The sequence below is a fragment of the Barbus barbus genome, assembly GCF_936440315.1.
Source record: "Barbus barbus genome assembly, chromosome: 22".
NCBI classification, from domain to species: Eukaryota; Metazoa; Chordata; class Actinopteri; order Cypriniformes; family Cyprinidae; genus Barbus; species Barbus barbus.
In genome coordinates, this window is record NC_136750.1 from 22,296,213 (window position 1) to 22,322,755 (window position 26,543).

A 26,543-nucleotide genomic window follows, 5' to 3' on the forward strand; every position below is an offset into this window, starting at 1 on the left:
ACAATATCTCTTTTAAACATGCATTTGCAGCACATCAAATCTTTGCTGCCCAATTCAACAACTTGTATTTCTCTGTGCTGATGCATCATGCAGGTAAAAATATGGACTTTTTGAAGCGGTGGTCACCTAAATTATTCTTTTGCATTGTTGAACTATAACTCTTGTTTTCTTTATGCGATATGTTTCTCGGGAAAACGGGTGAGTCAGCTTTTCCTGTGTCTCAATTTCCACAATTTATGGTTGTATGATTCTCATTCTCAGGCTTTATGATTCCCCAAGCCATACATCATTATAAAGGGTTTTAAAAAATTATTATAATATAGAAATAAGGGAAGCTGAGCAAATTTATATTCAATTCATTTCTATGACTTTTCTAGAAATGGAAATAATTTTAAAAGTCCTTAATACTTCTATGTTTTCAGATAAATATTGTGCTAATAATAAAACATTGCTTTTTAAAGAAGTTACGTTTGTGGGTATTCGTGCTGTTACAATTCACTCAGTTGCAGCTACATAAGCGACCAGATCACCTGCGTCATCTTCAGGGGCCAACAGAGGAAAATAAAAATGATTAAGATGTGCAACTGTTGTCCACCAGATGGCGCTAGTGTCTGTTTTTTTCTTTCAGAGTTGGTTACTCAATCGTTTCAATACAAACAGGGTAGGTGTGAAAGTTGTAATCAGGCCAAAAGAAGAGTTTTTGGTTTCAAACATCAAAAAACAATGCAAAGACATTCATAAAATGAATCCCAAAAAATTATATAAAATTCATATTTATTCATGATAAAGAAAAAACAAATGCAGCTTCGAGAACAGTTTTTATTTATTTATTTTTTCACGTGACAAAAAAGGTCTACATATAAAACAGTTTCTCCGAACAAAATTAATGAAAAAATGTATATGATTAAATATAAAGGGCGCTATTGTTATTTATAGAACAATATTCCATTTTACTTATTTCAAATCTATTATCATTACATTAATAAAACCAGGGATAGCCTGCTAATTCAGTTCAGTCTGTTACAACATGAAAGAGTTATGTCTTACTGATAAGCTCATTAAAAATGTTATTTAGTTTGATCAGTTTACTCAAAATAAACAGGTAAAACTGATTGCCACGAATAAAATAAAAAATTAAATACACGAAATTTACTATAAAATGTCATTGTGGTTTCTTTTAGTGTTTTTGTTGCTAGACACTGATTTACATAGTTAGGCTATGAGTATTTCTAAACTATTTGCATTTGTTGCAGACAAATAGGCCTATGGGATTTTTCTTTTTCTTTTTACAGACGTTGAGACTAAACGTTAAGACTTAAAATGCATCAAATATTTTAAACAAACCGAATTGTAGGCCTATTTTTGTTTTTTGTTGTTTTTTTATCATTTACCCAACAGATCATCAATATTTTACTTACGTACATTCAGCTAATGCCTCAAAATAACAGACAGTTCTAGTCTAAATATATATGATGGTGCAAGAGCTGAATGCGATATGGTCGAATTACAGCGAAAGATGATTGACCGGCACTCGTTCAGTACCGCATCCGTGACCGCATTTTTCTCGGCTTGCGTAACATATCGCGTGACTTACTAGGACTTAGTAACGTGAGGGACCGGACAGTAGAGAAGGCGGTGTTGATGATGGTAGGAGGAGATTGTGCGTCGACTCGTCGTCTTCCGCGTTTCCCCGGATTTTAACCACTGTCCTGATTCCATCGTGTCCTCTCCTTGCACGTTTTTACGCTCGGCCCACCCTCCCAATTGAGTTAGTTGTAAAGAAAAAAATTAAATCAATTATTCAGCCCCCCCCCCCCCCCCTCCTCTTTCTCTCCCCCCTTTGTAAATAATTACCACCGCCTTCGTTTTCCACATGCAGCATCGGAGTCCTGGGCCCCGGCGTACCGGCTCCAGCCATGTCGGCGAGGAATACAGCGGCTGGCGGCGGTGATGGAGCGACGGGGGGAAAGCCAGGTAACTCGCCGCTTAAAACAATACAAGGGGTCCGCTTCAAGAAGAGAGAGTTGAGTGCCGGGCGGAGGAGAGGGGAGCTGATTGGTTTGCACGCTCGCGTTCTCAGCGAAACTAGGTCAGTAGTTCAGTAGAGCAAACCCGAGCGGAGGCGCGTCGGAACTGCTCTCCGTGCCACATTTAGGGCTTTAACGCTGCTTCTTACAACATTTTCTGATTTTAATGTGGCTGATAATTACGTTTTTAACATGTAGTATGTTGTGCTGTAGTTATTTTGCGAGGCCTTTGGCAGATTGGCTGCCGTCACATCAGTCATTTGTGGCTGTGCTACTTCTTTAAATGTCTTAATGTGTGTATTCGCGTGCTACTGTCAATTTTTAAATTTTCTGTGTTTTCATCTTTCATATGGCATACTTTTTTAATGATATATTTTCCTTACCTCCACCGATTTTATCCGAAAAATGCGTTAAATCGATGATTTAACGTTAGCCTATTGTGTTTGCGTATATTAACGGTGGAAATTATAAAAATTATTAAAGGATGTATAAAACTATAATACTGACTTTTGATAAATCATCTTTTTTTTTTTTTCAGTCATAAATCATCTTTTGAATTTTAATCATCAAAATCACCCAAAAAAGGTTCTGGCTCTATTGTTCTACTTCAGAAAGTTTATTCTGTGTATTTTTTATGTAAAATTTAGAGTTTTGGAGCTCACAAATACACTGTCTAATAGAGGTGCCTTTCCCTTAGTGAATTCAGTCTCATTTTTAATGAGTGAAACTGCCTCCTGTGACGTAAATGTGAATCATTAGCATTGTGAGGTCATAGTGCTGCCTGATCTAGTCTGATTTCTTGTAACGTGATGGTTGTGTAATATGTAGGTCAAACTCGGCACACTTGTAGGCCAGAGCTGTGATGCCCTCCTCTTCCTCAGGCATTGCTTTCTCTCTTCAGCCTAACTTCACAATCAGTGAACCTTTGCATAACTAGACTATAAACAATCCGAAACAAAGCTGTTTAATGTAATCAAAATGTGTAACCTAAATCTGCTGTCAGTTTGGATCCTCTCGTGACAGACTCCCCCCTCCCTTCCTCAACACTGACAAACGTGACTGGAATTTAGGGTCTCATCTGGAAAGTATGTCTCTTAGGTAACTGGCCTTTTGAGTTACAGATTCCAGTCATTTCGGTGATAGATGTTTTTTCAGGTCAATAACTATCCTGGTAAATTCTGGCAAAGCTGATAAATAAAATGCACTTGTCCTGGTAAATTGTCTGTGGGAATTATGTAGGGGGGAAAGACAGCATTGTATATTAATAACTTTGTTTATTAATTATTTAATGTGAATCTTCCCTCAATGATATTAATATATGTTTGTTTATAAATGTAGATAATAAAAATGATCAAATATCATTAAAAAGTGCGATGCAAAAACAATGCAGTACATTGGAAAAATGCACAGAATGAGCTGATTTTATTCCTACATTTACAGTTTGAAAGCCTATTGAAACATTCTTTGCATTCATTAAAAGCTTTTAAAGTCTGAATCTGTGCCATCCTCAAAATCATTCCTTATCTTTACGGGTTATATTATATTACATTATACTATATTATGACCTTAATGTTTCTAGCACCATGCTGAAGGAAAGCCATATATTATTTTGCATTATATTATTTATATTATATCATGTTAGATTTTATAATATTATGTTATTTTGTATTTTTCATTACATATTGTATCACTTTGCACTGCTGTAATTTAAAAAAAATGTTTTAAACATATTTAGCACACTTTTATATTAATATATCATATATCGGGGGTATACAGTGTAAGTACATGTATTAACCTCATTTAAATGTTAGTTTATCCATTACTTTCAAAAGTATTGAATCTTTTAAAAACATTTCTTAGATTCCTTGGCCTGAATACATCAAATGTTTTATTAGAAGTTAATTATGAAGCCTGTTAAGTTAAAGGAGAAGATTTGATCAAAAGTAGGTCAGCAGAAGTGGGATGCATTGTGACACTTTTTAACAACACTTTGATTGTCCACTACCTGTCTAAAGCTATAGCATATACTAGATATGTTGCTACACCAGATGGAAGAGTTTTTATATCTCAAAGGCATCAAATGTCCAGGACTGCACTGTGTGAAATAGAAGGCTTTGAAAGGAGTGTTATATGAATTTTAATGTGCAAGCAGACACAGAAGTACAGATAAAAGCAAAAGTATTCAGCAGAGAATTTAAGATTGCAGCCTGTCATCTTATTATGTTGTGCATGCATAAGTGTTGCATATACACTTTGTCATGGTCTTTGCAGAGGCTCCTGTGATTTGAATGGTGAGGCTATTTTGAGAATACGTTTTTATTAAACTGAATGGGTGAGTCTTGTTCAAGGTCTCGTTCTCAAGGGCCACTTTACAGACCTCTTTAAATCTAGGAAATAATAGATAAGAACGATTGTTTTGATGATATTCTTAAAATGTTCTGATTGACACATCTCAACACTGTGTGGCAGTTTTACAGCTTGTTTTGACTTCCTCTCCTGTTGAAAATACAGTTTCCTGTTGCCTCCATGTCTAGACATTAGATTTTTTTTTTTTTTTTAGATCATGCTATTTAGATGTCAAGCATTTATTCTTCCCTTGTTTTCAGAGAAACTATTAAGATATGTGTGCCTCTTGAAATGTTTGTGCACATTATTTTTTTTTATTGCATTATTGGTATTTCTTGGTCATTCGGATGTTTGTAGAGCAGTTTATTTTATTTTTTTATGTAGAAGGACCAGATGACTGGTAAGCTTTGAGATTTGCATAAAGCATCAAGCTCAAAGAATTGACCATTTACTTATCCAGTTTACAAACCCACATCAAAATGATTTCCAAATCTGATGCTTATGTGTCTTTCATTTATGGCTAGTTGGGTTATAATGAAATAGAAGTAATTCTTTACTGAAACTCACAATATAAAGTGTACATGGCAGATAAGGATTAAAAGCAATAATGATTAATACATTAAAATCCAAAAGTCTATGCCACAGTTTTTCTTATAAGAGATAAGTAAATGAAGACTATTTGTTGTGATCCATTAGAAATCTGAAAGCCAATTTGTCAAGAAGATTGATGCTTTTATATAACTACATTATACTTTTATTGTTACATGTTTATAAAAATCAAGAGACTTTAATTATTTTTCTTTAAATAGGAGTGTCATAATTTTGTAGTTTATCTATGCAGTGATTATAGCCATGAGTTAATTGCCTAATTATAAAAATAATAAAATTATTTTAAAGCAGTCTATTGATAAATTGCCAGCTGTTGAGGCAAGGCACTTTTGTAATTTGATAGAAAAATTAGGTCATGTCTAAACTGAATGCCTTTTTTAGCTTTTTGTTTGACATTTGTCATGTCTACGGATTCTCACATTTTAATCAAATTTCTTGAGCAAGTCTAAAACTGAACTGAAAAAGAGCATACCATGCAACTGATTCATCTTCACTTATTAATATGGAAAAGTCTGAAAAAATGAATAATGGCCGTGCATTGAACATTATTGTGGCATTATTGCAGTGTTTTGCTTTCGTCATACAGAAATTCCACCATCCAATGCCAAGATGCTTCCACTGGCTTGATTTGTGGTTTTAAACAACCCAGACATTAGTAATTGACGTTCACGCTTTAGTGAATAGAACGCACCAGTGTTTTAACAGTTGGAAAAATTAACATGGTTTTTCATCTGAATCATCAATCGTTTGCTGTTAAATTTCTAATAAGGCACTATGTCAGTTGCACATGTACTCGGTAACCATATCTTTTTCTTTTTTTAAGCTTGAAACCAATAGCAAAAGTGCAGACATAATGAATGTATTATATTATGCTAAATATTAGTTGTGTATATATAGATAAATCGCCCAATATTGTTGTATAATGAGTGCCAAACTTTTTTTAACAAATAATATTTAGCTGAATTTTAGTCTGTTTATTTAATCAATATTTCATTTATTTATTATGTAGTTGTTTTGGTAAGTAGACATTTTGTATTTATTTTGGAATAATCTACATTCAGCAAGTCATTATTGAAAAATAAACCCATTCAGGTCGAAACCAGACTCTCTGCTTCATGTCTAAGTCCTGGTGACCCTGTTGTTGTTTAGTGACTGAATGATTGTAAGCTAGCTCTTACTTAAGCTTTTGTCTCTCAAATGAGTAAATATTTATTTTGTAATAAGTTACAGCAGATCCTTCTTCCCTCCCATCAGTAGAGCTGACTTATTGAGGGAATTTGCAAGAGCATTCAATACATCACAGAAGTCTTCTAAGTTTACAGGACATAAAAACTTGACGTCAACATAGTTATAATTAAACCCCGTGGTTACCTGTTTGTCCATCATTTAGCTTAACAGTTAATTTAATACTCAACCATGAGACGTAAAATACTACCAAGGTGTGGTGCCAAAAGTGTGCCAAAGCTAAAAACATTGAAATGGAATCACTGACCTACTTTCACACACTTTTGTCACGTTTCTTGCACAATGTTTGACGTAAATAAATTGAGTTTGGGCATGTTTCTCGTTCAGCTCTATGGCAACAGTGCAAAGTATCATGAATAATTACATCACCTTGTGATAATTTTTCTCCGTGATGACAAGTAGTGCTTGCATTGACTGTTTTTCCAAGTTATTTAGATGGATAAACTACTAAATTCAGGCATTTTGCAATTTATGTCTGTGTATTGCTTTTAATGACATTTAAAGAGAGTAATTACATAAAATGCATTTGTTTTGAGAAGTAGGTACGGTTGAGGTGATGAGTGATTTTTGAGGTTGAATGCAGTGAAAATAATTGTACGTAGGCGTGTGTGTGTGTGTGTGTATATATATATTTATATGCTTTTAAATGATCCATCCTAGAAAATGAATAGTGAGTCAGTGAAATGGCCTTTCTCTTGTGCAGATGACGTCACACAGTCGTCATAAGCGCTAGTATCCGAATGGAGGTCAGTGATATCAGGTAATATCAGGAGCCAGTGAAAGACGGAGCTCTTTACTGTTGGGTGCGGCCTTCCTATCGGCCACATAAAACCAAATAATCCCGCCGCAGATCTTCACTCCAGCACACAGGATTAAAAATCAGGTTGTTGCCGATCTGTTAATGACTATTTAGGTCACTAGTGACTAGGCCTGCAGAGCACTGTTAAATATAGGAGCCAGGAGCACAAGCTGTATTTGGCCTGGCCTATTCCATTGTCGCCTGAACGTGATGGCACTGTGACAACACACACGCAAAGTACATGCACGTGTACACATGGCTGGTCGGAGGAGGACGCGCAGATGCAGTTCAGGGCCTGATGAGGTGGAGCGTATCTGTTGATCTTAGAGGCTTAAACAACAGGTGAAGCAGGCAGGAAAACAGACTGCCCCGTTAAAGCCTCTTCATGAATAAGTTGCTCTGCTTGCAGGGAGTTTGTGAATGGATTATGGTGGTCAATGGCAATAACAGATGGCAAATACAGCTCCATTATGTGTCTGCCAGGTGCCAAGTAGAGCTGCACAGTTTGCTCAGAAAAGTAATATTGCCGTTAGTGCAACAAATACTGTGATTGTGATATGAACAGTTCTCAAGTGTGAAGAGCTTCGTTTTATTCTTGGCATTCACTTTGTAGTTTTACCCTTTATATGGACTAGTGGTTATTTCAATAATATAATAACAAAATTCAGTTGTTCAGTTGTTATTGTTGAAATAACTGTAGTAATATTGTGTGAAGCTTTATTTTTTATTGAATTATTATTATTATTATTTATTATTTTTTGCACATTCACAATGTATTCACATTGTAGCTTTACTTTGGCATGGACTAGTTGGTATTTCAATAATGAGTAATGAGAATTTGATCAATAACATTTTTCTTCAATAACTTTTTAACATAATTTTTCTTTTTCAATGTTATAATAATAATAATAATACTATGTGAAGAGATTTATTTATTTGCATTCACATTGTAGCTTTAATTCAGCATATAATAATAATAATATAATTTGTATTTTCATTTCAATAATCACACTAGGGCTTTTTGATTTTACTTTGATAAATAGAAACCAAAACTGAAATTGAATTGACAATGTCTTCCATCAGAGTCCTTTGCTTTCATTTGCAACAATGACTTAATGCTGCAGTGATTTTAGCCAACAATCAAAAGCTAAAGCTGTTTTAACTCAACAGATGCATGATCTTAGTGTTTGACAGTGCTGTTCTGTCCTCAGTAATGGAGACTGGATATTAGGTCAATAGAAATAGATACACTGCTATAAAATGCTTCTCGTTTTAAAGCTTTGTTTGTACAGGAAGTCAAAGACCGTGTATTAAAATACATTTGCGTATTCCTTGTCTGAATGGGCATATAGATGTGCACAAAGAAAAGAGCGCTGCAGTTTTTGTAGAGGTGAAGTAGGTTGCCTGTATTGTGTTCATGGTTGCCCAGCCTCAATGTGGCAAGTAGTTCTCTGTGAATTTTTCTTTCTAAGAACCAGGTGTAAACTGGGTTTCTGGGTTTAAGATTACACTTTTAAGATGACTTTCACATGATAAAAATGTCCTGTTTATCATACACAGACAAAAAGTATCACTCTGAATTCACACAAAAATCCACCGATTGCAGATGGTCTGATTCTTTAGATGTCTGTTATGAAATCTATTCCACTGTGCCCTGGTTCCAATGTGTAGCACGTAGTTGTTTTGGCATGTTTCTTTTTGTAAGTGTACTATAATAAATCCCTCCCACCATTGGCAGGAGACGCATTAGAGGAAGAACCCCAGGGCCTCTCTGTCTCTCTGTCTGGTTTGATGACCCCCACCTCAGCCACCGGCATGGCCTCAGGCATGGAGTTGCCCAGAAAACGGAAAGGCAGCATGGGCAACCCGTGAGTATATTTACATTCGTCACTAGTAGAAGCCGGCAGTTTGACTAAATATGACAGTTACTGTATTTTTGCAGTGATTAGAAATTAAAGATGGGAAAGGTTTATTTGAATGGTTTGAAGAATACTGGTGTAATGGCTGCTGAAAATTCATTAATATTTAATGAATATTTCACAATTACTGTTTTTACTGTAATAAATGCAGCTTTTGAATAGTAGTGTAATTGTTTTGTTTTTTAAATGGTCAAATCTCCTTTATTTTCTTATTTGTAGCTTGATGGACACAAACCACCAAAACATGAAAAAAATAGTAGTTCTGTACAATTAGTTCTGCCTTTTTTTAATGCTGTCTGGATATGTCACATTGACTGCATAGGTTTAATTCGTATTGATGAGATGAGTCACATAGTTGTTATACAGCCATATATCTTTGCCGCTTTGATTTTTGCATTACTCCATGCTTCTTTGTGATTAAAGTAAAGTCCATCCCACATAAATGTCTATATATGCTACATATCCTCATACCGCCCAGCCCTAGTGTCTTGAAAAAGTATGTGCGTGGTGTGAGACATTAATAATCGATATTTGAATTTTATAGCTGATTTGCTATATCTGATGACTAATATCCTCTTGTTTGGCCTGTTAGCCCCTGTCCTGCTTTTCTGAATGAGTCGAGATGCATAGTGAAAGGAAGTGCGTGGTCTGTGTTTAACGTCCTCTTAGACTCACGGCAGCATTTCATGAGTCACTTTAATCAGCTCACCACTTTGTTTCCAGGGAAACAAAATCTGCATCAAATTTAGAGGAGGATATGGAGGACGATCAGGGAAGGTACTAAGCCCATTACGATACTCAATATGGATCACCTTGATCTACGATTTTAATCGTTACTTTTAACACTTCTATGTGTTTTATTATTATGTTTTCTTAGATCGGAAGGAGACGAACAGCACTTAAAAATTAAGTGTGTCAGGTACTTATCACTAAAATTGTATTTATTTATTTATTTCATTTACTTATCCACCTTTTTAAAGTTATTATTATTATTTAATTTTATTATTTATTAAATTTAAAGTTTCCACTGTCATTAAAATTCAAACACTAAGAAAAAAATTAAGTGACGTTATATTTCAGTGGAGTTCAGTGGTACCTACAACATAAATTTCATCTTGTAGAGAACCTCATAGTCAGATCGAGAAACGACGGCGGGATAAGATGAATAACTTGATTGACGAGTTGGCAGCGATGATCCCCACCTGTAATCCCATGTCCCGCAAGCTTGACAAACTCACTGTGTTACGAATGGCTGTCCAGCACCTCAAATCACTCAAAGGTACCTAGATTTGCTTTTTGTGTAGCCTAGCATACACAAAGACTAATATTGAGCTTGAAAAATGTATTTTCCTTCATGAATGCCTAATTAAAGCAAAGCAAACAGTGATGAATGTTCTTGAGTATACAGTATGTGGGGTAATGGAGTGCCCGTTTTTCAGGAACAACCAGCTCGTTTGCAGAAGCCAATTACAAACCTGCATTCCTCCCAGACGATGAGCTCAAACACCTTGTCCTAAGGGTAAATCCTACAATTTGTAGAACAATGTCTTAAAGCTATTTGTAACAGCAGAAGAACTATCACTGCAAATAATTGATTATGTGGGTGGAAAAGGCTCCAAAAATAGCTTTTGTTTAAACAGGGCATTTTGACTGTTTGTGATTGTGAAATTACAACATCAACCCTAAATGATCTCTTTCTATCTCTTGTCCAGGCTGCGGATGGATTTCTCTTCGTGGTTGGCTGTGACCGTGGGAAGATAGTCTTTGTCTCAGAATCGGTTTCAAAAATCCTGAATTACAGCCGGGTAGGACAGTTCAACTATATATATAAAAAAAACACATAATCTCTTTATAATAAGTGCTATAATTATGGACAGATGTACACTACCAGACAAAATATTAGTCACGTATACTCATTCTTTTTCTTTCTTTTTGGCCATTGTCCACATCATAGAATCATAGTAAAGTCATCATGACTTCAAAAGCAAGTGTGCTACTTATATAGTGACTCTCTCTCTCTCTTTTTATATATATATATATATATATATATATATATATAGATAGATAGATAGATATAGATATATAGATTTCACTCATTTAAGAATAAGGATATTTGCAGTTAATAGTAAGTTTTTTGAGATCATAAGAAACATAATCAGTCTAGTATGTCTAAACATTTTAGACATGTTCATGTATTTTAAGGGCTGTTTTTAAAAGGCATTTGTTTACCTAGTGATAAACAATTAGGTTTATGATCTGACCTGTTGGCAAAATGTATGTGTAATCATGGCTCATTTGAATGTTTTGCTCCCCAGACGGAGTTAATTGGACAGAGCCTGTTTGATTATGTTCATCCTAAGGACATTGGTAAAGTGAAGGAACAGCTGTCTGCCTCTGAACTCTATCCGCGGGAGCGCCTCATAGACGCCAAAAGTAAACATACTTTGGCCGTAATAAACGGTTGTGTTTAGTTTGTGTGTGTGTTTCCTGAATGCTTTTCTGAAATGCTTATACAGTTTTATGTCTGTTGCATGCACATTGTACTCAGTCTGCTTAATAAATATATACAGTATACTATACACCATCATTCAAATGTTTGGGGTTAGTAAGAATTCTCTTATAACCAACATGGATGCATTTATTTGATCAAAAATACAGTAAAAACAGTAATATTCCTATAATATTATTACAATTTAAAATGAGTGATTTCTATTGTAATATTTTAAAATGTAATTTATTGTTGTGGTGGCAAAGCCGAATTTTGATCAGAAATAATTCTAATATGCTGATTTGGTGTTCAAAAAACATTTATTATTAACAATGCTGACAACAGTGTTTCTGCTTAATATTTCTGTGAACACCATTTCTGATTAATAGAATGTTCAAAAGAACAGCAATTAAATCTTTCATAACATTATAAATATCTTAACTGTCACATTTGATCAATACAAGTGTAGAATATCAGAGACCGAATCAGACAAATTTAAGATGCATCAGAACATTGAAACCTGAGGAGCTGGAATTCAGAGAGGCCCCAAGGAAACAGGACGCAGTAAATCAGATTCCTAGCTCCAACTAGTCTGAAGCAAGCAAACTAACCAGCAAGCCTCTTTCACAGAACAGCTTACAACCTTGAGACAAAAGAGCACTTATTGATAATTCCAATTCAGGAAGGAGACTGTCAAATTTGTTGCAAGTAATCAGACTGATGGTCGCATGTAAACCTGTGATGGAAAATCACGAGCTACAGACTCTCTTGGGCAGGTCTTCCCCCAAACAAGACAAAGACTTGAATTCCTTAGGAGACCTTTTAACCTCTCTCTGGTCGTCACAGAACATGCCTCTTATTATCCATAGAACTACACACTAGAGACAATCTGTTCATATGTACTAAAAATCATCTTAAAAGGACCTATGAGTTATTTCTCTGCATAGAAATAACCTATATTATGTTTGTAACCCACACATTAGATTATCATGTTTTAATCAAATATTATGTATGTTTTTTTAATCACTATTGAATAGCTGAAGGATTCAGATGCGTGTTTGGTATGTATGTGTGAAAATCATGCTTTAAATGTTTCTTCCAATCAATTCTTTGTCAAATGCATCATAGTCTTGTTATAGAAATCATGTCCAAAAGTATACTTTGCTAGAGCCTGTAAAATTTGGACCATGTGACTGATAACATGCTGATTTATGATGGAAGGAACACCCCTAGCTAAGATAATAGCCTATCTAATTGGTCAAGACACCAGAGGAGATGTGTCCAGAAGCCAAGTTTAAAAACTCAGGACACCATCAAACTCTCTCTTCTTCTTAAAAATGCTCTCTTACAACCTCTTGGTCCTCTCCTTTCTCCTCTTCTCTTTTGCCACCACGTTTTGACGCTGCTCTTTCAGCGTGCTCTGGCCCACGTGCCAGCTGCTACCACAATGAGAAGAAGACCAACCTAGTCTCGTTACATCCTTTTATTCTTATTCTTTTACTTTAGTTTCTTTTCTTTCCGTGGAGTTTCGTGTTCTAATGTAAGTTTGCTGCAAAGTTCAGCTCCGACTGCACTCGCTTCAAACTTCAACCAGACCAACTCCGCATCCTCAGCTAACGCCCAAGACTTCACTTCAAAGACTACTGAGCTCTCAACCAATCAGACACCCCGGTCTGCAACAACGACACAAAGCAAACCCCTTAACACAGGCAAAGCAAGCAAGTAACACCTACAGGTTCTAACTGAATCGGTGTATTTAATATAAATTTTAGCCTCACTGAGAAACTCAAAGCGAGGTTTAAATACGTGATTGATGGTTGTTAAGGTCTATGCAATTGAACATATTGCTGTAAACTTGGGATTTCACATTTCCATTCTCTTAAACTCCTCCTTTCCTCACTTTCTCTCTTTCTGCAACGTGTGAATGTGTGAATGCTTGCGTTCATGTGTTAGATTAGTTTGTCTTAGGTTTATATAAATAAAATCTTATTTATAAAAGAGAAGTATCTTGTGTTTTGTGCTCACAAGTTAATGTCTTAAACTGCCGATCTTGTTACTGTTATATAGTAGTGTTTTCACTATATTTTGGATTTTAATATCCAGTGCAGAGTTTATTATACGACTCGTTCAGTGATCAGCTGTAAAACAGTGAGTCTGTTCAAATTCCCTATAAAATCATAAATGATTCCCTTTGAGCTAAATTAAACTCTTTGCTTTAAATTACATATTACGTTTTTTTTTAATTACGTTACACAAGTGTTCATTTCTTTAAAATAGAATCTTTACCAACCCCAGACTTTTTTTCATTATTCATTCTTAGTTGATTATTTACTCTCCCACTTGTTTCAAACCTGTTTCCTGGCATAAAGCACAATAGAAGTAGTCCATATGACTCATGTGCTGTATTTGAAGTTTTCCGAAACCGTAGGATTGTTTTTTGTAAAAAACAAAATTAGAACAACATGAGGGTGAGTAAATAAAAAAATATGCGTTTTTGGGAAAATCATTCTTTCAACCAATCTGACTAGTGTTTATGTGCAGCGGGATTGCAGGTGCAGGCCGAGCTCCCTGTCGGAGCGGCTCGGCTTTTCTCTGGAGCCCGGCGCTCATTCTTCTGCCGAATGAAGTACAACAAAATTACCGTCAAAGAAGAGAAGGACTTCCAGGCTGGGGCTTCAAAAAAGAAAGGTCTGTAGCATTTCAGTCAGGATGCATCGGGAGCTCATCCTGTTTGTACAATGAAGTTGTTAAAGATGGTTTTCCCATTTTAATGATGATAAGTGAATCAGAAGAGCCTTGTGTTCATGCAATCAATTCCACTGTCTGTTATGATATGAAAAAAAAGAAGAGGAAAATAGAAGTTAAATAAAGGTTCTATATTCTTGGCTTCAGACTGGCAGCGTCTCTCTTCTTGCTGGGAACCAAAGGTCCAAGATGTCATTTGTGACGTGTTGATGACGTGGTCTGCATATTTACTCCATTACGCATCTCTTTTTTTTTTCTTCTCGCCACATGCAGTGGTGTAAGCACAGCTTGTGGGATTTCATTCCAACAGCTATATTCCTACAAAGTTGTTGGATAGTGACTTCACTTTGGAAAGTGTTTTGCTGTGCTGTCTGGAGCATTGACGTTTCTTTTCTTGGTGAGCATGGCCTTTTCCAAACTGCCCAGAGCAGTTAGTTGTTCAGGCAACCCTGTAAAGCCATGCATTGGTTTTTATGCATTTATTTCCATGTGTCGAACATGCATTATAAGCTAGTTTTTCAAAATTACAGTATGTTCAACACGTTGAGCAAAAGCTTATATTTAAGCTTTCATATATATCACGTTTGTCACAACACTGAAAAAATCAATTGTCAGATGTTTGTCACGGCACGTTTTTAGATTAAATCAAGCAAATCCAAAAGCGAATGAAACGTGCACCTTTGTGTTCCTCTTTAACAACATATGGTGGAACATTTGGCTCACAGCTCACCTGTAAATTGACTCTTTTTTTTTGATTGACTGCCCCAACAGAGTCACAGCGGTACTGCACTGTGCACTGCACGGGCTACATGCGTACCTGGCCCACACGCCAGCTGGGCACGGAGGGGGAGGCCGAGGCGGATAAAGAGAGCTCCCATTTCAGCTGCCTGGTAGCAGTGGGCCGCGTGCACCCCCACACCCTCCCGCAGGCCAACGGAGAGATCAAGGTCAAGCCTACTGAATTTGTCACCCGCTACGCCATGGATGGCAAATTCACCTTTGTGGATCAACGGTAAGTTGACTCTTGTGTTGTGAATAAATAAATGTGAATTTTTGTGACTGGCAATTGTTTGTGTGCATAATCATATTCATTTGAGCAAACTAGCTCCACAGTATGTAATTACCCACATAACTTTCCTTTCCATAGTAAGTTGACTGTACATGGGCACTTCATTCTCACTAGAGGGCGGCAAGCATTGCAAGCAAATCTTGGATTTAGTTTGCCACTTGGTATGAGACGACAACTTTTAGGCATTTGTTATTCAGATAACAGTTAACGGTTTGCCAGTATTAACTGGGAGTAATTAACTTAAAATTATTTCTTTATTAGTCTATACAAATTATATAAAAATAACTGTATCAAATATAAATTAATAAACAGAGGTGCACATAAGTCTGGTTCTCATGAGAGTACCTCAGGGGTGTCATACTCAGTACCTGGAGGGCCACAGCCCTGCACAGTTTAGATGCAACCCTAATTAAACACACCTGATCCAACTAATCAAGTCATTAAGGCTTATTTGAAAACTACATGGTATGTGAGTTGGAGCAAGGTTGGAACTAAACTCTGCAGGGCTGCGGCCCTCCAGGAACTGACTTTGACACCCCTGGAGTAGCTGGAGATTTGGTTTGGTGCTCACACTGTGTGTGAGTGTGACCCATTAAATATAGCTATAAAAAAAAGAATAAAAAAGAATAATATTGCACTTTATTTAGTTTTTTTAAATAAAATAAACAAAATAATAAAGTGTGATAATATCTTAAACATAAAAAGTTTATTTCATATTTATAAAATTTAATATTTATAGTACACTTAAAAATACAATGCTACTGTAATTAATTTGTTTTACTTGTCAATTTTTAAATATGAATTATCATCATTTTCAAACCTAAAATCAGCAAGCTTTTATTTTGTCGGTACGCAATTCAGCAATCTGAATGAACATTTACCTGCACATTTTTTATTTTGGTCGTGCATGCGCACCTGTGCACCATTTATGTGCACCACTGTAATGAAACTAATTATTATATACAATATTTCAGAAAAAAATTATAAAATATAATTATATTTAATTATCAAATTTTCTTTCCAGAACTTGCATTAGTTTACCAATTGTTAAAGGGAGAGAGTTGCATTTGGTTATTTGTTATTGAGATATTTCATTTTGGGGAGTAACCAACAGTATTTTTAAGTAAACTATATAAAATTAGTTACATAAAATTCTAATGACAAAAAATACTAATTATTTTCTATAATAATAATTATGCTATAATAATTCTTGTGTAATTTATGATGTACCAAATATAATGACTACTTTTATTTTTTTAAACACTCTTGACGTCTGCTGTTGGTCAGGCATGCAGATTTGCCTCAAACTCTCAGCATTGGTTTAACCAATGTTGGCATGTCAGGATAGCCTAGATCATTGGTCTCAAACTCAATTCCTGGAGGTCCACAGCTCTGCACAGTTTAGCTCCAACAACACACCGGATCCAGCTAATCAAACTCTTCAGGATTGCTAGACACTTCCAAGCAGGTGTGATTTGGAGCTGGTTGGAGCTAAACTCTGCAGAGCTGAGTTTGAGACCAATGGCCTAGATGCTCAAATAAAAGAGTAATATTTTGGTAGTGTAAACACTGTGGCACTTTCACTGGAAGTTGTCTTTAAAAAGTTACTTACTTCTCCTTTTAAGTTTCATAGTTAGAAATGTGATTTTCAAAACTGCATTTTATTTATATTGCACACACAGAGCCACCACCATTCTGGGTTATTTACCCCAGGAGCTGCTAGGCACATCCTGCTATGAATACTTCCATCTGGACGACCTGCCTCATTTGGCAGATAGACACCGAAAAGGTACAGTGCATCCAGATTCTTACCATTAGGAACACTGGAGCTCTAAACAGGTTTTCCTGAAAGCATTTTCCAAGAAACTGGGCAGATTGCCTAAGACATTTGTACAAAGAAGGACACGAGAAGCCAAATCCTCATCATCCATCATTAATCATTAGTCTTCTAAAGAACATTAGAACAGCTTTCAATGGCAGATACAATAGGCCAGTGCCTCAGAGAGTTATATTGGATTTCATGCAAATACAAATAAATGTGATATTTAATTCATTTTCTTTGTTTACTCATTCCAATCCTATATAAGTTTCTTTCTTCCATCTAATGAAAGTAAATGTGGGTCTGTCAAGCTCTTAAAATATAGCATACAAATCATAATGACTGCTTCTGTTGTACTTTTGGTCATTTTGGAACTTGACAGCCTGGATCCCCATTTACTTTCATTATATGCAAATAAGTCATCAGTACATTCAGCCACAATTTTGTATTCTGTTAAATATAAAATGTAATATGGGATTGGAATGACTGGTTTTATGACTAAATGTCCATTTTATTTTTGGGTGCACTGTTCCTCTAATATGACATTTTGGTCGCCTGTTTTCACAGTGCTGAGGAGTAAAGAGAAGATTGAGACAAACTGCTATAAGTTTAAAACGAAATATGGCTCTTTCGTCACCTTACAAAGTCAGTGGTTTAGTTTTATAAATCCCTGGACCAAAGAAGTAGAATACATAGTGTCAACCAACACAGTTATATCGTAAGTACCAGCATCTCATCTTGTTTTTCTAACAGGCCATTTTTCCTATAACTGCATATCAACCTGTCGCATCCAAATTCTAAGATCGTTGAGATAACAGATTATTTCTTGACTCTTTTTCCGCCTGACTCGGCGGTAAAAGTAATCCAGGTGGATCAGGGGATAAATCTGAGCAGCCTAGCAGTTCCAAGGCCTCGGAGAGTGAGTACTGAGATCTGTGAATATTGTAAATCTGTTTTGTTTCTAGGCATGTAGCTATAATTTGCATATTGCATTGTGAAACCATATATAGAGGAAAAGGAAACTATATAAATGCAAGTCCAGCTTTACAGTTAATAAGATGGTCATCTTAATATTTGCATGATTTGTCATTTTTGAATTATCATTGTCAGATTTTACTATTGATTTGAAACATATTATGCAAGCACAATAATGACAACCGTTTTTGAGATTTACAATAGGATTAGATAGGAACTGTATGCCTTTTTTGCATACCTACATGTTACCAAGTTGGCCGGAGAGGTCACTTGCTAAGATATCAAACAGAAAGACATAATTTTTCCCCCTCTCTTTAGCAAGCCTTCTGTTATTATTAATTCTAAATATATTAAACTATTTTAAGGTCCTACAGTAGTTTTGTTTTTGTTTTGTAGATGATGCCAAGAAGTCCCAACAAGTTCCAATCATCCCAGGGATCTCCAGTGCATCAGGCATGATTTACGCGGGGTGCATAGGGACCCAAATTGCTAATGAGATAATGGACTATAATAGGTAAACCAATTATGTAGCTTCCTTTCTATTATTAAATTTGGTATAATTTACAATGAAGTATTATAAGCTATGAAAATTAAGGTAATTTGGGATTGTTTGGTAAACTTGTTGTCCAACAAACGACTAGTTAGTGATGTTGAGTAGTTTATTTTTTTTCTTCTAAATATAATAAGTACATAATATATTCTTTTGTTAGCAGCAGTGTAGAAGATTCTTGGAAACTTTGTCAATTAGTTGATTTCTGAAAATATGCAGTTGTGCACATCCCTAAAGAAAAGATCTCTGAATTCTGATGTCTTTCTGTTTTCTTAAGGTTGAACTCCTCCCCATCCAGCGGCAATACAAGTCCATTCAATTTACTGCAGGACAAGTCTCCACTGGCCCTTGCGCAGGCCAGCAGCAATGTGAGTCTGTCAAACAAACGTGTCGGTGTGTTTAGAAATTAATTGACAAGTTTTGTGGTTTCTTGTGTTCTAACGCATTAGTACCTCACATGATTTAAGGTGCCAAATGGGGAAGCGACAGATGTGGAGATGCCTGGCAAATCAAGCTCAGAGGAGGAAGCGAGGGGTGGGGCCTTAACGACGGGAGAAAGTCTGATGGGTAGAGGTTATATTATTATATTAAATTGGCCATGTGGTACTATAGATACTATAGCTTGTCAAGAATGTGTCTGGGTTTTTCCTGGAGAAAAGTTTTGTGTAATGAAAACGCCTGCTTTTGGAACATTTAAGACTTTTTGCATTGTGACATGATTTTATTTTTCATAATACATTATTATTATTATTATTATTATTATTAATTAGTATTAAATAGTATACTTAAAATTTAATTAGTAAATGATGATAAATATCATGATGATATATTTTATTGATTCAAAATAAAATCTAATCTGTAATTTCTTATATTAAATCTAAATATTTTAAACTAAACTAAAGATTTTTTGCTTTAACCAAATGAAATTCTTTTTAAAAATGACACTCACTTTTCTTTTCTTTTCTTTGTCTGTGTTCCTGTCCTCCAGAGGGGAGCTCTCAGTTGGATCTGGAGGGGGTTCCTGGGTTAGGCGCTCTGAGCACTGACGAGGCAGCCATGGCGGTCATTATGAGCTTACTGGAGACTGATGCCAACCTGGGTGAGGCCGTGGACTTTGACGAGATGCACTGGTCTCTGTGAACACAGCTCCAGTTTTTTTTTTTTTTTAAAGATCCATCTTATCTGGAGCTTTTTAAAATGAACCATCCATTAATTTTCATGGGGCAGCAAGCCTTGGACAATTCTTTGGCTTTCACGTTTTTAATTTATTAGTGTTTTTTTTAATGTGTACGGACAAGCTGCATGGCAGGTTATCTGATGGCTGCCCTTGGTGAAGGAGAATCAAAGGGGATGGGGGTCTCTCTGAGTACCTCAAGCTGAGTACCTTAAGCAACAGGACCAGGTTTGATGTGGTCTGGTGTGCATTTCTTCACCTCAGCTCTGAGGTCACTTCTGCCCCTTGGCATGGATCAGAACGGAGAAATGTTCTTGGCCTGTTTTGCCATGTTGAGAATCACATGCCTCAGCCAAGCCATAAGGCAAGAACCCAAATGGTCCACTGTGATCCAGTGGCGTAAGGATTTCAAAACTGTTTCCTTAGTCAATCAACACTTGAACTGATGCTTTTGAGGCAAAGCTGGAATACATTTTCCTATAAAAACATCATGGGATTCCTTTGGCAAGGGAAGCCTGGTAGTTATTTTACCCTTTTAGAGCAGAAATCATCTTGAATTCAGTGTTTTTTGATGAACAACGGGGAGGGGTATTGGTAAGTGCATGTGGTCATTTGTCAAACAGAACTACTTGAAAAGACTGTGGAAAAATCAGAAAATTGAGGATCACCGTTAGGCCTGACATTTGTTTTTTCCTCTCTAGTCTACAAACTTGTGTGTGAATGTGTACTTTTCCCGCAGACCTTCGCCTGTCCTGCCAGGGCTATACTTTTCTTAAAACAGGGCCGTCACTAAAATTTACAGGGACTGGGACAACATTTTAAGAGGACCTGCGACAATGTTCTTGGTTGTTGCCCCCTTAGTTAGATGTACTAGTTCTGTTGTTCTGAAAGATGGTCTTGATTGAGATGGGCAGCAGGTAAAATGGTGATTGGAAATCAATAAGGGCAGGGTCTCTCAGGGAGCAATTTATGGAAACCCCTTCTCAAAATCCTTTAGCGGATCAGCAAAGTACCACTTTTTAGACACTTGTATGAAGGTGGTGTTTAAGACTTCTACAGGGCTTCATTCTTTCATTAGTTCTGATTGTTTAGTTATGTGCTAAGAGGTATAACATGCTCAACGTGATCAACATTTAGAAGGTGATTGTTTAAATTGTATTTTGGAATTATATCCCATAATTTTAGTTATGGGAATAACCTAATCTCTAAACTTCAAAATACTAACAAAATCACTTTTTATGGAGAAAAATAACAAGAGAGTAGTAAGATGTTTGTTTTTTTTCAAATTCTTCCTGCTTCAAGAAGATATTTAATACAAATCGAGCCATGAAATCATGATGGTAACCCACTTTTAAAGGTATAATGCACCCTAAAATGGACAAAATATTTATCGTTTACTCACCCTCATGTCTTTACAAACCTGTTTGACTTTCTTTCATGGAACACAAATGGAGATGTTTAGAAGAATGTTCACTCTGCTCTTTTCCATGTAATGAAAGTTAATGGTGACCATAGGCTTTCAAGCTGCAATAAGGACTATTAAAAAGTACCATTGAAGTAATTCATAAGATTTATGCACTATATTCCAAGTCCAATTTATCCCATCATAGATCTCCAATTTAACTGATGCAATTTTCTCAGTTTCAAAATTGCATTTTATCTTAAGGCTAGAATACACTACAAGACATTTGCCCTGATTTACAGTCTGGAGGAGTCGATGCTAGTTGCCAAAAGTCAGAGCCAGCATGCAGCTTTTACAGATTCACAGAAAATCACGTTGTATGCTGGGCACAGATTCGGATTTTCTAGCTTCAGAATATGATTCCATTCAGTCAGAAGATATCAGACATGTTTGATATTTTGAGTTGATTTTTGAACACGCATTGTTTTCATTTCTCCTAGCAACAAGGCAAATTTCTTAGTGCGTTTGTTGTGTTTGAAACGACTTTGAAGTCTAGTAGTGTGTTATCTACAGTTGTTAAGTCTGTGAGTTTGCGAGTGTATGATCCCTGGTGGTTTGAAATCTGATTTTAAAAGTCAGTGCATTCTAGTCATAAGGAAAAAAGAAAATCATACAGGTTTTGAAAGTAATGCTGGAATTTCCATTTTTGGCTGAACTATTACTTTAACTGAAGACAAGAGACCTAAGAGCATGTTTTACCACGTTTAAGTAAAGTATTAAATGAATCTTTAAATGGATAAATCAAAGACAGTGCTACAATCTTAGACACATGACACCTCTTTTTGGGCAGATAATCTTTGTAGGCTGTTAAAATGATGTTATCAAATGCCATTTCTTGTAATAATTCCCTATTTTGTATATTATATTTGAGGGCTTATTGCATGTGCACATCCTTGGGACACCGATTCTCTCTTCTTTTTCTTTCTAAATTTCTCAAATTTTAAAAAAAGTCATCTGATTCCCCTGGGTAATCGTTCACCTCAATGAATTCACAGTTCAGCATGGCTTTATATCTGATTTTGCACATTTTCTTCTGAAATTTAGCTTCCCTTCGTACTGGTGACCTTTCAGTGTATTGAACTGCTTTAATGTGATGGTGTACATGTGCCACAGGAGTGTCATGGCCTTGCGTCATAGAAACGGCTGATTCTGACCAATTATACCAAAGCAATTTGACCGCAAACATATTTCATGTACCCTTAACGCTCAGCTGCCCTGTGCTGTCAGATGATCTGTAATTCTGTGACTATAGTGTGAGCTGCTTTTAAAAAAATGTCTTCATATCATTGTCTATACTCTGTCACATGCTGCCAAGAGCTTACTTGAAGGGAGGACGCCACCTACCCAATCCAGCTGAAATTAAATACTGCTAGATGATGTGCACATCTTTAGTGTGAAAATAAGTCTTGCCACGATCCATTGTTCATCCAACGCTTGGCTTTGCAAATGTTATGCATTGCCCAGAAATATAAATGGGGCACTTCCTTAAACCTGACTGAAATTTCATGGGATCAACTGTAAGTGTTTGTCACACAGGCAGTTAGATGTGTGAGCCAATCACGATTCCGGTAAGATGACCAGTTAGGGATTTTGATTGGGCAGTTATAGCCTTAAGCACAGGAACAGCTGCTTCGTTTGCCCCGATGTACAAGCATTGCTCTGTGCCATAACTGCAGGCTTGTCCTAAAAGTCAAAATTGTTATTTATATTATGTTTCCCACTCCCCCACATAGCTTCATTGTTTTCTAAAGTAATGGTTTACCCAAAAATGAAAATTTACAAAAAATGTACTCAGGCCATTAAAGATGTAGATGAGGTTGTTTCTTCTTTGGAACAGATTAAGAGAAATTTAGCATTATATCACTTGCTCACCAATGGATCCTCTGCAGTGAATGGGTGCCATCAAAATGAGAGGCCAAACAACTGATAAGGCGTTTTAACTTTAAATTGTTGCTTCTGACCATAATCAGGGGTGCAAACTGGGGGGGGGGGGGGGGGGGGGGGCTAGCTAACGATAAGCAATTTATTTTTGAAGTAATTGGACTATGTTGGTGGTTAGATTAGCATGTTTGTAGCTAGCTAAATTAAGTTCGCTGTAGAGCAGGACGGAATGCGTTTGTATTTGCTGTAAATTATGGTGTTCCAGTTTAAATGGTGATTACGCGCGAGACTGCTGTTTTGTTTTTGTTTGGTTTTGCGTGAGGCTGCAGTTGCGATCGATATGAAGATTGTAAGTTACATTATCGTTACATTAGAAGTCGATTTGAGAACTGTTCGACCTACAAGTAAAGCATACCATTTAATGTACAGTAATATTATGGCTCATTTCCACCGAGCGGTACGGTACAGTACGCAATTATGTCCATTTCCATTGTCAGAAGTTGTGAATGGTACCAAAATAGCGAACCATACCTTACCACTTTTTTGGTACCTCTTTCGTTGGGGTACCTAGGACAGCAAATTTTGTGTACCAAAAGGGTGGAGCTAAACTCACTGCAGAACGTTGATTGGTTGATTAGCTCTGCTGTGTTCGGCTTATTACATCAGAGTGCGCAAACACAAGAAAAATAAGTGTATTTTATAATTTTATATTTTCACACAGACAAGCCGTTTCTCAATATGCGTTATTGTGGACTTGGAAATGTCATTGCCCAAAAACCCGCATAATTTTCAAAATATTACTGTTATTGTGTCATGAAATGTAGTTTTAAGTGTTTTCTAGGCGAGAATGTAGTCGTTTAAAAATCAAATTTTGCAGTTTATTTATAAAGACACAGCCTATTTGAAAATTTGCTATGCCGATTTCGGAGCTCCAGGCGATCACCGGGTGCTCAGTGCTCATGTATCCACCTCGAGCAGCCTTACGCTCGGCTAGTCCTTCCCACATTTGCCGCTGGCGCTTATGTCTCTGTAGTGATTAAACACGAGATACAATTCGTGTTGGGTATATTTAACAGGCATTCGTGGTCTCATGAATCTATTATTTGTTCCTGGTCATATCGTTTTGACTGAACACAAAGTTTAACTTTATATTTATTTTGAACTTTACTGTAGTACAGCGCTGATTTAGCATACGTTTGACTGAATTGTTTGCTTTTGTCTTCATTTCCTCTTATATAAGCCTCTTATACTTTGTACTTTTATAATGGCAATTATTGTTCATTAAAACTGACATAAAAGTGGTGGAGTTGTGCTTATTGTCGCGCTTTATTGTCGATTGCTTTCCGGCCTACACCACGCCTATAAAGTAAAGGCAGTGGAAACGCAAGCTGGATCAGGGTGCTCGGACCTGTACTGTACTGACCCATAACGCTCGGTGGAAACGAGCCATTATAATGGTATAGTATCACTCAGCTCAAGTGGAGGCAGCGCTAAGTGTCAGCCTGTTTCAAGATGGAGAAACACCTCGCGTTTAGCCCGTCAGCTGCTTCAAAAATTTGAGTGCTGAAATAAACAGTGCTTTATTTCCCCTGACTAAGTTCATGTAACATCTTAACAACAATCCTTGTTGATTGTAGACCGTAGTTGTCGCTGAAATGTTTTTTAATCATATAAAGGTGTTTATCCTTGAATGGTGCACTGCAAAAAATGCTTTCCTACTAGAGATTTTGTCTTGTTTCTAGTCCAAATATCTAACAATTCTTCAATCAAGAAGCATTTTCTAGACAAGTAAAAATTATTGTCTTGTTTTCAGAAACAAAAGTCAAAATTAAGTGAGTTTTTCCTTAAAACAAGCAAAATAATCTTATTTCAAACCGAAAACAATATTATTTTGATTTTTTTTTTTTTTCTGAAAAAAAAAATTGATTTAAGAATTATTAGATATTTGGACTGGAAACAAGACAAAAAAATGTAAGAAAAACATTTTTTGCAGTGTGTAATATTTTCTTCCTGTAAAGCAGTTTGACTTGCCATTGTGTGTGACGTGCTATGTGAATTAACTTGCCTTTACCTATATTGGCATTTAACTATTTCAGGTAGCCAAACTTTGCCACTCACCTTCTTCAATTTTTTTGTTGCTAAATAGAACATTTTGCACTTTCACCTGTTAAATTGTTTCAATTGTTTGTAGTTCCATTTACCAGATAAAAATATTGTGTGATGAAGGTATATTTTGGTATTTTGTTTTGTATTTTGTGGATGGGTGTCACAGGGCCAGAGAGGGAGTCCTGTGGTATGTAGTGTGTGTGTGTGTGTGTGTGTGTGTGTGTGTGTGTGTGTGTGTTGCGGCAGGGGGTTAGTTTAGTTTGTCACCTTTTTCACCCCTGACGAGTTTGCACCCCTGATAATCCATTATAATACTTCCTCTAGTGAGAAAATTAAACCTATTTGTTTTGGGCTGTTCTCGCATGTAAGCATATTTCTCTCCTGATTCAGATGAGATGACTTTTTCACTGGAGAGAACAGCATTATGAATAGAGGTCTTACATTATTACAAATGCACAGTTTTTCACTTCACAAAAGACATGAATTGATAAACTGGAGTTGTGTAGCTTACTTGTGGAGTGTGATGGTTTTTATCAGCTGTTTGGACTCTCATTCTGACGGCACCCATTCACTGCAGAGGATCGTAATGCTAAATTTCTCCAAATCTGTTCAGATGAAGAAACTAGCCTGAGGGTGAGTACATTTTCAGCAGATCAAAATTTTTGGGTGAACTGTTACTTTAATGTGACTGTTATGTTTGGAGTGTCGTTCTGCAGTTGCACTTGTAGAAATAAAGTACTGTATGTAGGTTAGAACCACAGACCTTTTCTTCTGTCGTTTTATGTCCTAATTTAATCTCTCTCACTATGTGTAGGCTAAGAATTTCTTGATTTTTTTTTTATTTTTTATTTTTTATTTTTTTATTGATCCAGTAATATTCATTCATGCATGCCTTTTTGTGTACCCTTTGCTTTTCTTTACTATTTTTTTGTTGTTCTGTTGTTCTATCTAAGGGTATTGGATAAAGGTTTTTGCCTTATAAGACAGACAAAGACTTGTTCGTTGTTCTGTTTCCCTTTGTTGTCTGTCTTGAATGTGTGATGAAAGTGGTTTGGATATTCTGAAGACGTGAATATCTCAGTTGGGGAGCAGCCGTTGGGTAGAACCTCTGCATGCGTGCACCTCCTCATCGCTCTGTCTGAGCCTTTGAACAAAGCTGTCATGGAACGAGGGGTCTTGTCCAGGCAGGCCCCTTTTTTGTCTTTTGCTTGCTTCTCCTCCTCTGTTTGTTATCGAGCATTTATAACGCCATCGCTGCTGCTGTCAACAGGTCTGGTTAGTAGCAGAGAATCTGTCTCTCCAGGCTGACATGTAAAAAGATTCTTAAAT

General features: G+C 36.3%; 1 protein-coding gene across 1 annotated transcript; it reads left to right on the plus strand.

Annotated features, from left to right (window-relative positions):
• Window positions 1-1,641: 1,641 nt before the first annotated feature.
• LOC306888112 (basic helix-loop-helix ARNT-like protein 2) lies at window positions 1,642-19,731 on the plus strand (the record flags this gene model as incomplete). Its single annotated transcript, XM_079446259.1, is given in 19 exon segments — window positions 1,642-1,665; window positions 1,668-1,847; window positions 1,851-1,974; window positions 8,765-8,894; window positions 9,669-9,722; window positions 9,823-9,864; window positions 10,067-10,224; window positions 10,385-10,464; window positions 10,658-10,750; window positions 11,261-11,378; window positions 13,975-14,121; window positions 14,950-15,190; window positions 16,930-17,036; window positions 17,634-17,784; window positions 17,918-17,985; window positions 18,438-18,555; window positions 18,869-18,959; window positions 19,059-19,158; window positions 19,580-19,731. Coding segments are annotated over 19 exon segments (2,178 nt in total).
• Between the last annotated feature and the right edge of the window lie 6,812 nt (window positions 19,732-26,543).